Raw genomic sequence first — 12,685 nt, 5'->3', positions numbered from 1 at the left:
TGAATATTTCTAGAAATTCAAGAACCTTTGTTTAGTGTTGCTGTTTGTTTTTATTTGCTCTATTATTTTTCTGAAAGTAGAATTATATTAGGATATTTCCAGAAATTGGGCAAGTAGTTCTAGCCAGACTAATAATATTTTTTTAATAGCTTGTTTTTCTAAAAATTAAAAAGTTTAGGCAAAATCCCGCAATTATTCATAAAGGTAATTCTTCCCTTCTATCTTTTTTTAGTAAAATTAAGATGTTATATTTAATGAGATTTGTATTAGAGCTTTAATTTTATATCCTGTCTTTCTGGTTCCATTTAAAATTTTATCATAAATATTTTTCTGTGGTATTTTTGCATCTAATTTTTGCTGTGTCCTTAAATTTATTATTCAGGCTCCATTTGGCTATAGGGTAGTGTGGGGCAGTAGTAGAGCTGATGTGTTAAGCATGGGGACGCTGGAGTCAGACTGCCCAATTGTTCAATCCCGGGTCTGATTTCTGCTGTGTAGTCTGGAATAAGTTATTTCAAGTTTCTGAGCCTCAATTTCCTCATCCATGGAATGGAGACAGTAATTGCACCTATCTCATAGGGTGAAATGAGGTAATACATGGCTTTTAGAACAATGCCTAGCACATAGTAAGTGCTCAGTAAATATTAAATGTTTACGTTAAACCTTTGCTTATGATCTAAAGACAATTGTGTCAGAAGTAAAATCTAATGAAATTGACAAGTGTGCTGTGTTTATGCTTTACATAATAGTTGCACAAGAAAGGACCCCCACTCCCAGGTCAGCTATGAGAGCAGAGAGGGGTTGGGTAAGGATCTTGAGAGAAATAAGAATTTCAAATAGCTGGTTTGGGAAATGGAAAGAGAACCCACCAAGGATACTTGGAAAAATTTTACTGGCCCAGCGGGGCTGAGGAGAATTGGAGATCTTGAGTGTGTAGGTATTCTAAAAAGAGCTGAAAGGGTAGAGTTCATGGTTGCTCCACTTGGAAAATACAAATATGTAAAATCTTTGAATTGATCTTACAAAGGATTTTTCAGTTTGTTATTCCCATGGTCTCCAGGGTAATATGTAGTATGAATATTAACAGATGTAATTAATTGTGTCTCTCGGGGCGCCTGGGTGACTCAGTTGGTTAAGTGTCTGCCTTTGACTCAGGTCATGATCCCAGAGTCCTGGCATCAAGCTGGCATCAGGCTCCCTGCTTCTCCCTCTCCTGTTCCCCCTGCTTGTGCTCTCTCTGTCAAAAAAAAAAAAAAAATCTTAAGAAAAAAATTTAATTGTGTCTCTCTTACTTTATATAGGTATGCAAAGACTAATGGTTCATTACTAACCTGAAAAATCATAAAGCACTTTAAACTGCATTTTAATTATAAAATTTTTTTCACATAATTGCTATTTTAGGCCAAAGACTGGGTTCCAGATGTGGCTAGAAGAAAACAGAAGTAGTATTTTGTCTGACAATCCTAACTTTTCAGATGAAGCAGACGTAATAAAAGAAGGAATGATGAGATTTAGAGTATTGTCAGCTGAAGAAAGGAAGGTAAGGATAATTTTGCTGAGATTGAGATCTTATTAAATTCCCAGATTTTAAAAATTCTTACAGAAAATTCCCTTTTTCTGTTTTTGGAAATTGCAGATACTCTGGTAAACTCTTGGTTGAGAGGGAATTAAATAACTGAAATGTCAGCTTTGACTGCGTAGGTGTGTAATAATTATTATTTAGTGCCAGGGTTAAATTTGGGGTAGATATACTGTTTATATCTGTATATAAGTTCCTATATAATGCAAGTTAGTAGGCTACTCTAAGAAAAATTACATTACTTCTAAATCAAAAGCAAACTAAGTGAATAAGTAAGAATGAAATTCACATGTTTGGATTTTAAGGTTCTTGTAATTTAAGAAGAATTTTTTAAAATGCGGTGTACTTCCATATTGAATACAAAGTGAGAATACTGGACTGTCTGGCTGGCTCAGTCAGTAGAGCAAGTGACTCTTGATCTTGGGATTGTGAGTTTAAGCCTCACTATGGGTACAGAGCTTACTTTAAGGGGGAAAAAAAAAAAAAAAAAAACACCAAGAAAACCCAAAATGAGAATACTGCTTTTGGGGAGAAAAGGTAGTGTTCTATTATAGCCTTTCACTTGGAAATTAGGACAGGTGGCTGGTACCTGTTGCTCCTCATGTAATTTCTGCCATGTGAGGGAGGACTAGGAGCAGCTTTCTGGTGCAAGGGGAAGGAATGTTCAGGGTGTATCAGTTAAATCCTCAGATTTCACTTCCCCAGGGCTGACAGTACACAGCATGAGCACCTGGTGAAATAGATACCTGCCTCGATAAACTGGGTTTTAAAAATAAAGTGTATTACAAAATGAGGAGGCTAGAAACTGGTTTAACCACCTCTAGCCTTATTAGAATTTCACTGGCAACTTCATACTTCTCATTTTTTATAAGAATTTATAAGAGGATAGAAATTCTAAAGAATTAGATAAAATGGCATTTGAATGGTTTTATACAGCAGAAGAGGAAGAAACTTAGTAAAGGTTGTGATTGTGTATTTGAAAACTTAAAAATGTAATTAGTATTGTTAAGGTAAACCTTAAATGTTTTCTTAAATCCAGTCTGTTAATGTGAGAAATTCTGCAGCTTCAAAGGGTTCCTTTTCTGTAGTAAAGAAGCGGGAAAAGAAGCAAAGCGGAAGAAGGAGGAACTATTACATATTAAAATAGATTTAAGAGACCGATGGAGGGGCGCTTGGGTGCCTCAATCAGTTAAGCATCGGACTCTTGATCTCTGCTCAGTTCTTGATCTCAAGGTTGTGAGTTCAAGCCCTTGGTTGGTCTCCATGCTGGGTGTGGAACCTCCTTAAAAAATCAGTCATTCAGTCAGTGAATAAGAGACAAATGGAAATGACTGAACTTCATAAGGTTCTTGCTTAGTGAATAGAAGCCAGTCCTTAAAGAATATCTGAAATGTCATTCCTGAAATGACAAAGTGATAGGGATGAAGAACAGAGCACTAATTACCAGGAGTGGGGACCTGGGTAGGAAGTGTAGGTTTTGGGGACAACATGAGGGATCCTTATAATGATGGAACTGTTTTGTATCTTGAACATGGAATCTACATTGGAATTAAATATACACAACACACATAGGAGTAGAAATAAAAAAGAGGAATTGTATTGATGTCAGTACCCTGATTGTGATACTACATTTGTTTTGCAAGATGCTTCTATTGGGGTAAACCAGGAAACTGGTACATGAGATCCTTCTGTATTGTTACCTACAACTGCTTGTAAATAATCTCAAAAAGTTTCATTTTTTAAAAAGTAGCTGCTGTTATAGTATTTTGCACTTAATATGGTTAAATACAAGCAGAGTTTAGATTGAAATATTAGAGGTAGAATGTAAATTTTTTAACGTGCTCTGCAATTAAGTAAAATCTGTTAACAATGAGAACCCTTAATGATTAGCTTAACAATTCAAGTGCTAATTATGCTGCTTTTTAAAAAAAATTCTGCTCTTTTATGTATGGATTTTTACCTGGAAAAGAAAGGAAATAATTTCCTTCCTATTTCTTTGTTACTGCCTAAAAATCTTTCCTCCTCCCATATTTTTACAAAGGCATGGGCGTCTAAGGCCAAAGGAGGAACTACAAGTGATGGAGCTGAAGCAAAGAAGCGAAAACATGTGGTTGATGAAAGTTATGAAACTGAAAATGAGAAGGAAAAAGCAAAGGAGAATCTGAATTTGCCTAAAAAGCAAAAACCTTTAGATCTTTCGACCAATCAGAAGCTGTCAGCTTTTGCATTTAAGCAGGAATAGAGTTAAAGAAAGTGGGAAAGTGGGTAATGGATTTTTTATTCATCATTGATAAACCTGGACTTTAAAAAAAAAAAAAACTTTAGAAAACTCATTATATATTTTTGAGAGTTTAGTGACAACTACCTGTCTTCATAAGATAATGTAGTGATTATATTGGTGTAGGTGACAGGGCATGTGTAAAAACTGTCATCTCTGCAGATTGCTCTGCTCCCAAATGGAGGGACATTGAGAAACACTGTGATTAGTCACCAATGTGAAGCCACTGGCGTGTCCTAGTGGAAGCCAGTTTGGTGTTGTTTCTTATCTTTAAAATCATCAAAGCCAAGGTCTTAAAACCTCTGAACATTGAAGTACCTTCAAGGGGTTTCCTCTTTCGGTTTATGTCATGTATGGAGAAGTACTACAGAAGTCGTCCTCCAGGTTTGTTACCATAGACTCTTCTCTATGTCTATACTGAACTAGGGACCATGTTTTTTAATATGAACCCTAAACATGTAAATAATTTTTTAGATGAGATTTTTAAATTTTGTTTGTTTCAGAAATTTCTTCATATATGGGTTTCAGTTGTCTTTGTATTTGCCTGGTTTTTAAAAAATAAATGACTTTCACATTTCCATATTTAGCTTGCTGTGGTCTTAACATTGTATTTCCATGAAATGAAAGTGTTTCTAGAAAATACAGTTTATATTTATTGCCATAATTTCCACCATCATCCCCATCCTGCTAAGTAAGCATCATACACATGGAAAAGAAGATTGTGGATACTGTTTTGATAGTATTTCAGCCCAGGGCATAATGTGTTCTTGGTAAGATACTCTGGTTATCATAATCAGCAGTACTTTCCTGAGCAAGTCTTTGAAGCCTTGATAAGAGAGTAGTTGAAGAGTTAGGGAAAGTGTTGAACTCCTCTTTAATTTTGGACAAACAAGATTTAATTATTTCATATATTTTTGGTTATTATTCTAAGCAGAGTTTAATATAAATGCAGCCACTTAATGACAGCAGAGTACACAGGGGTGGGGATGAAAGGGAGGTTATAGTAAAAATAAATCAGGTGGCTCAGAATTGAGGATGGTATTATATGTTGGAAGGAATATAAAATGTTGAAAATTCAGATATGTAGAAGCCAAAGGTACGCTTTATCATGATGACTAAGGTTAGGAAGGAATGCATTTCTGACTTTTTAATTAGTAGCTAGTATAGAGAGACATTATAGTGCAGTGGTTAGGAGCACAGATTTCAAAGCCAAACAACCTGGGTCTGAAGACTCCCTGTAATACCTACCAGCCAAATAAACCTTGGACAAGTTTCTGGCCTTTGACCACTCATCTGTAAAATGGGTATAATAATAGTACCTACTTTAGGGTTATGGGAATTAAATGAGATAAAAGCACTTAGTTCCTAGTACATAGTAATGTTTTATATAGATGTTGGCTATTATTAGTTATGCTATTGGAAGGCAGCTATGCTCACCACTATACCACCAACGCCAGTTATGCTATTGGGTATTTGATGTTGCTTCATCATTTGATTTTGTTCTGAATACTGGATGAATTTTTATTTCAAGAAGTTGAGGTAAAAGTTTATAGTACTTTGGAAGACATGTTTGTAGACATACATTTATTTTTATTTCCTCAACTTATTTGTTGTACATAGGATATAGTCCTTCAGTTATTACAGTTCCATAGGAACCTAATAATACTAAGGATTTGAAGAAAAAGAAAAAGGTGGGGTTTTTTGTTTTTTTTTAAAGATTTTATTTATTTGTCAGAGAGAGCGCACAAGAGAGCACAAGCAGACAGAGTGGCAGGCAGAGGCAGAGAGAGAAGCAGGCTCCCTGCTGAGCAAGGAGCCTGATGTGGGACTTGATCGCAGGACCCCGGGGATCATGACCTGAGCTAAAGGCAGAGGCTTAACCAACTGAGCCAACCAGGTGTCCCAAAAAGGGGTTTTATTTGGTTGAAGGAACATTTTTGTATTGACTTGGTTTAAATTTTAAATCAGAACTTGAAAACCAAGAAACATTACCTTTATTCCTTTGCTATATAAGATTAAACCTTTAAAAAGAATTTTTTTCAGAGAATTGGGACTTAAGAGTGGGAAAATGGAAATGGAAGTGAATGAATATATTAACCACCATCATGATTTCAATAATATTCCCCATTCTGAGCTTGTTATGTGCTGTAGAATATAGCCATTTGTTTAATTTTGTTCTTTGTATGAAATAGTAAAACCTTCTCAAAGAGGAGGTTCTTTTTATACTTTATATTCATCAAAAGAGCATCATCTGATTATTCCAGAGAGCAAGTGAGTGAGCACTGAGTTATGCCTGCCACCTCTGGGGGCTGTGGTAATCTACAGCCCATCGTATCAGTGCAGCAGCCTGTGGTGAGCCTCTGTCACCAACATGAAACAGATCCCTGTAAACAAAAAGATGCGACCCATCCATGTAGAAAGTACCTTAATCAGTGACTGGTTGTCTTATGGGTCTTTCTTGTTTTCCAACTGCTTTATTATAGAAGTATGTAATTTTTCCTCAGGTTTCTATTTTGAAAATTTTCACACCTAAGGAAAATTTCAAGTAGTGCAGTGAACATAATTCAACCTTTATCTGAGGATTGACTTACTGTTGACATTTTGTAGTATATGCTTTATAAATAGGGTTTTTCCCAAGCCATTTGAAATATGCATCATAATATTTCACCCTCGGTGCCTCAAGCTGTGTCCCCTAAGAACAAAGACATTCTTTTTTATGTAACCACAATATATTATACCAAAGAAATCTAACAGAAGAGCATTATTACCTAAAATGCATTTCATATTAAAATTTCCCCTAAAGCATCCTTTAGCCTTCCCTCCCTGCCAACCACCCAATCTAGGATCAATCAAGAATCCTGCATTGAAAAAATCTTTTTAAAAATCCGGCATTTCATTTAATTAGAAGTGTATACATTTTTTTAGTTTGAGTTGACATACAGTATTCTATTAGTTTTATATTAATTTATATTAATTATTAGTTTATATTAGTTTTCAACATGTATGCATTATAATAGAAGTCATAATTTTTTAAAGATTTTATTAATTTATTTGAGAGAATACAAGCAGGGGGAAAGGGAGAAGCAGACTCCCTGCTGAATAGGGAGCCCAACACAGGGACGCAGGGCTTGATCCCAGGAATCTTGGATCATGCCCTGAGCTGAAATCGGACACTTAATCAACGGCAACCAAGAGGGCCCAGAAGTACAACTTTTTAATATGGGAAGAATAAGGAGGAATATCCCCTCTAATCCTAATATCTGGAGGTAACCACTGTTAATATTTTGGTGTATGTCATCAGGCTTTCTTCTGTGCATGTGTTTTTTCTTTCACATAGATATGCTGTCCAAATTCATGGTCCCAAAAGGTATAAAAAAAGGACCCAAAAAATCCAAAAGAAAACCAAACAACTCAAACCTAAAATTTGAAGTGTTGCCTTTTGCTGGTGATGGTCTTGTTGTTGTTTATGATACCCTGTATCATAAAGGGTAAAAAGTGATGGAATTGAAAATAAACATAATGGGATCAGAAAGCCAAAAGTTGGTTCTTTGAAAGACGAATTTGGAAAATATCTGGCAAGATTAATCATAATAGAAAAAGAGTGATAAGTGATTCTAGGAATAGAAAGGAATGTATTAACTACAAATGGTACAGATTTTTGAAAGAGGCCTATCATGATCAGTTTTGTCTGTCAATTGCCTAGGCCACATCTGCCAGTTATTCAGTGAAACACTAACCTATGTACTGCTATGAAGGTATTTTACAGATTATATTATAATCAGGTGACTTTAAGTAGGATAATCCTAGATAATGTGGGTGGCCCTGATTCAATCAGTTGAAAGACTTTCTTAAAGAGCAGAACTGAGGCTCTCCTGAGGTAGAAGAAATAAACCTGTACACAGCAATTTCAGCTCAAGCCAGATTTCCTGCCTGCCCTTCCTAGAGGTCTACACTGTATATCTAGGGTTTCAGACTTGCCTTCTAATCTCCACAACTGTGTGAGTGAATTCCTGCAAGAAATCTTCTAATATATTTTCCTGCTAGTTCTATTTCTCTGGTTGAACACTGACCAATTCAGGACTATTATAAATAACTTTATGACAGTAAGTTGGAAAATTTTGATGAAATAAGTACCTACAAAAGCAGAGCTTAGTAAAAGTGACTTAAGACATCAAAACTCTAAAATACTTAGGAATACACTTGAGAGATAAGCAAAACTTTATACTCTGACCTACAAAACATTGTTGAAAGACATAAAAGAAGACCTAAATAAATGCAGAGACACCCTGTATTTATGGACTAGAAGACTTAACACTGCATTATTAGAATGGCCATATTCCCCAAACTGATCTACAGATTCAATGCATTCTTGATCAAAACCCCAGCTGGGTTTGGTTTTTGTTTGTTTGTTTTTTGCAAAAAATGACAAGTTCATCCTAAAATTCATATAGAAATTTAAGGAGCCCAGAATAGCCAAAATAGTCTTAAAAAAGAACAAGTTGGAGGATTCACACTTCATAATTTCAAAACTTTGTGAAGCTATAACAATGAAGACAATGTGGTCCTGGCAGGAGAATAGACCTATAGATCAATGCAATGGAATTGAGAGTCTAGAAATAAACTCTCACATTTACTGTCAATTGATTTTTCACAAGGTTGGTGGAGCAATTCAATGGGAAAATGTTAGTCTTTTCCACAAATGGTGCCAGGACAACTGGATACATGTAAACACGTGCATATTTTTTTTTAAAGATTTTATTTGTCAGAGAGCATGCATACAAGCGTGGGGAGTAGCAGGTGGAGGGAGAAGCAGGTTCCCAGCTGAGCAGAGAGTCTAATGTGGGACTCAATCCCAGGACTCTGGGATCATGACCTGAGCTAAAGGCAGATGTTTGACTGACTGAGCCACCCAGGCATCCCCATACATTTTTACTTTAAAAAAAAAAAATTAACTCCAAATAGATTATGACTTAAATGTAAGCTACAAACGATTTTTAGAAGAAAACAAATGTAAATCTTTATGACGTTGGATTAAACAATGGTTTCTTAGATATAACATCAGAAGGAAACACAACAAAAAATACGTGGGTGGGAGAATGGGTGAAATAGGTGATAGGGATTAAGGAATGCACTTGTCATGATGAGTACGAAGTGATGTGCACAGAATTGTTGCATCACTATCTTGTATACGAAACTAATATTACACTGTATGTAAATTAACTGGAATTAAAAAATAAGGCGAAGTCAACATCAAAACTTAAAATGTGCTTCAAAAACACCATCAAGAAAGTGAAAAAGCCAGAATGGGAACTTTTTTTTTTTTTTTTTTTTTTGCAAATAATACCTGCTAAGGGACTTGCATCTAGAATGTATAAATAACTCTTAAAACTCAATAATTAAAGGACAATCCAATTTAAAAGTGGTCAAAGGACTTGAACAGACATTTCTCCAAAGACAATAAACAAATGCCCTATAAACAGATGAAAAAGTGCTCAGTATCTAGCCAGCAGGAAAATGCAAATAAAAACCTCAAAGAGATATATCACACCCACTAAGTTGGCTATAATGAAAAAGATGGACAATAACAAGTCTTGGTGAGGAGGATATGGAGAAACTGGAATCCTCAGATACTGGAATGTAGGAATTGAACATGACAGATTTGTGATTCCTCTAAAGGTTAGAGTTTTCATATGACCCAGCATTTCCACAACTGGGTATAAATCCAAGAGTGATACAAACATGTATACACAAAAATTGGTACATGAAAGTTAAGAGCACCATCATTTATATACCTAAAAAGTAAAAACAACCTAAATATGCATCATGTGATGCATGGTTAAACTTTTGGTATATTCACGCAATGGAATATTTGGCAATAAAAAGAAATGGGAATCCTGGTACAGGTTATAACATGGATAAAATATGAAAGGATGGTAAGTGAAAGAAGCCAGTCACAAAGACCATGTACCCTATGGTTCCATTTATATGAAATGTCCAGAATAGGCAAATCTATAGAGACAAAGTGTTCGGGTGGTTGCCTAAGGGTATGGATTAAGAGGAAAGGGTGAGTGACTGCCAATGGGGACAAGGTTTCTTTTTGGAGTGATGAAATGTTCTGGAATTGGGTAGTGGCAGTGATTGCACAACTCTGATTTACTAAAAACCACTGAATTATATACTTTAAGTGGGTGACTGTATGGGATGTCTTCTATGAAGTTATTTAAAAAACTGATTTGAAGAAAGAAATATCTGAATAGTCTAACCAATTTTAGAAATTTAGTCTATATTTAAAATTTGTCTCAAAAGAAAATACCAGGCTAGATGAACTTTTTTTTTTTTAAGATTTATTTATTTTAGAGAGAGAGAGAGCAGGGGGTGGGGTAGGGGCAAAGGGAGAGGAAGAATCTCCAGCAGACTCCCTGCTGAGCACAGAGCCCGATGCAAAGCAGGGCTAGACCTGGGGCTCTACTCCATGACTCTGAGATCATGACTGTGAGATCATGACTTGAGCCAAAATCATGAGTCCTGTGCTTAACTGACTTAGCCACCGAGGCATCCCAGGCTAGATGAATTTAAAAACAAACCTATCACTTGCCACTTGACTTCACTTCTCCAGGCCACAGCTGTGCTGAAAGTGCACAAATGACCCCAATATTCAGGGATCCAGTCTCTTTCCCAGAAACCTGGATTTTGGATACAGAAGCAGAATCAGTTAAGCTGAGGAACTGAGCTGCAAAGGTTCAGTAGAGTGAGTAGAAGTTGAGTGTAGAAGTGAGTGCCATTGCCATAGCAGGGGAAAGCTAAACTTATACGGAAGCAGAGAAATGAATGGGCAGAAGAAACCCATCTAATGAAAGTGGAAAAGCAGGGGGGAGAAATTAAAAACAAAGAGAAAAATTGCTGTGTCGGTATTATCTCAACTGCTTTGGGACTCTGATAAGAAAAAACCCTCGAGAAAGAAGGATGAAGAGGTGGCACTCGATTTTTAGAGTATGGAACAGATTAATAGCAAATGAAATGTTTTGCTGTAGGTTGGAACCTACCCCCCAACCCCAAGAGTGTTCACGATGAAGACAGCTGGATTGGAATTGATATAGATGGTTTTTCTAAAGAGGGAGGAGTATTCGTGTGGCTCAATGAGATAGAGACTCTTCGTGACATCATTTCTCCCTCAAATTAAATGCTACAGCAGCTGATTAAAAATAGTAGCTGGGTATATCTAGAATATATAAAGAACTCTTAAACTCAGCATTAAAACGAAACAAAACATACAGTCCAACTAGAAAATGAGCAAAAGACATCAACAGACATTTCACTAAGAGGATTTACAGATGGCAAATAAACACAGGATAAAATGTTGAGTCTCATCAGCCATTAGAGAAATGCAAATTAAAACAACAATGAGACACCATTTTACACATATCAGAGCAGCTAAAATGAAAAATAGTGGCAACACCAAATGCAAGGTAGGACATAGATCATTCGTGTATTGCTGGTGGGAATGTAAAATGGTACCACCACTCTAGAAAATAATTTGGCAATTTCTTTCAAAAGGAAAATGGACTTTCTATATGACCAGCAATTGAGCTCTTAGTCACTTATTTCAGAGAAATGAAAATTTACTTCTGTCTCTGTAACCTTGTTATCCCAAACGAACCAGACAGGAATATATCTGTTCATAGCAGCTTTGCTCTTAATAGCCTTGCACTAGAAACTATGCAAATATCCCTCCATGGCTAAATGGTGAAACAAAAGGTGTATTCACATTAGAGTACAGTAGTCAACAACAAAAAAGAACAAAATACTGATACATACAACAGTTTGGATTAAACTCAAGAGAATTATGTTGACTGAAAAAAAGTCAGTCTCAAAAGATAATTTGTTTTCTGTTCTACCATGTGATTCCATTTATATACTACTCTTAAAATAATATAGAGTTGGGGAATAGATTAGTGGTTGCCAGAGTTAAAATGGGGAGGGGGGATATGTCTATAAAGCAAGTCTTGTGGTGATGGTACAGTTGAATATCTTCATCATGGTGATGGTTTCACGAGGCTTTATATATGTTAAAATGGCATAGAGCTGTACACACACACAAATAAATCTGTACTGGTAAAATCTGAATGAGTTGTATGGATTGTTCCAATGTCAGTTTCTTGGTTTTGATATTCTACTACAGTTGTTTAAGGCGTTAACATTGGGAGAAGTAGGGGAAAATACTGAGGATATCCTACAGTTGACAATGAAAAATGCTACATGGTATTTGTAGCTAATGGGAGAGGATTTATATTCCTGACATAAACAGTGGTTATAACTCTTTGAGAGCAGACCTGTTTTTGAGTATCTTCAAAGCTTGGCACAGTACCTCTTCTAAACAATGTTTTCCTCATTGACACAGATAAAGGATTCTGAGTCACAACTGGGTAATCTGAATGATCTTTGCCAATACACCAAGAATGATATTCATTATACCACTTTATACCACTTTAAAGTCATGATATTAATTTGTAGAAAAATAAAGGGATAGTAAGTAAAAACAAAACAAACCTTTATCAGGAAAGTTCACAAGAATTTATACATAACCACCACTTCAAACGAATATTGGCACACAAACAATAGGAAAAATATAAAGAATGCCATCATATGTCCTTTAAGCAAAAGAGAGTCCAGGTTTTTGTCACAAAATATTGTGTAGTAATAACATGCTTCCTGTTGAATGAATGGCCAACTGGATGAAAATGCCACATTCCCTTTCTGTCCTAAGAAATAATACAGGTCACTTATTGATTTTTGAGTTTGAGAAAATTCATCGGTAACACCATCATCTG

At 35.8% G+C, this 12,685-nt stretch overlaps 1 protein-coding gene across 2 annotated transcripts in view; it reads left to right on the top strand.

Annotated features, from left to right (window-relative positions):
• The window catches only part of WDHD1 (WD repeat and HMG-box DNA binding protein 1), a 67,600-nt gene extending 63,132 nt beyond the window's left edge, over nt 1–4,468 (top strand). For both annotated transcript variants that reach the window (XM_032344277.1, XM_032344279.1), the window contains 2 exons: nt 1,402–1,540; nt 3,621–4,468. In XM_032344277.1, the coding sequence (XP_032200168.1) occupies nt 1,402–1,540; nt 3,621–3,821 (340 nt within the window). In that variant the 3' untranslated portion in view covers nt 3,822–4,468. The remainder of the gene's footprint in view (nt 1–1,401; nt 1,541–3,620) is intronic.
• Nucleotides 4,469–12,685: the final 8,217 nt, after the last annotated feature.

Source organism: Mustela erminea, chromosome 5, assembly GCF_009829155.1.
Source record: "Mustela erminea isolate mMusErm1 chromosome 5, mMusErm1.Pri, whole genome shotgun sequence".
NCBI classification, from domain to species: Eukaryota; Metazoa; Chordata; class Mammalia; order Carnivora; family Mustelidae; genus Mustela; species Mustela erminea.
This window is presented reverse-complemented; position numbering and strand designations above follow the sequence as displayed.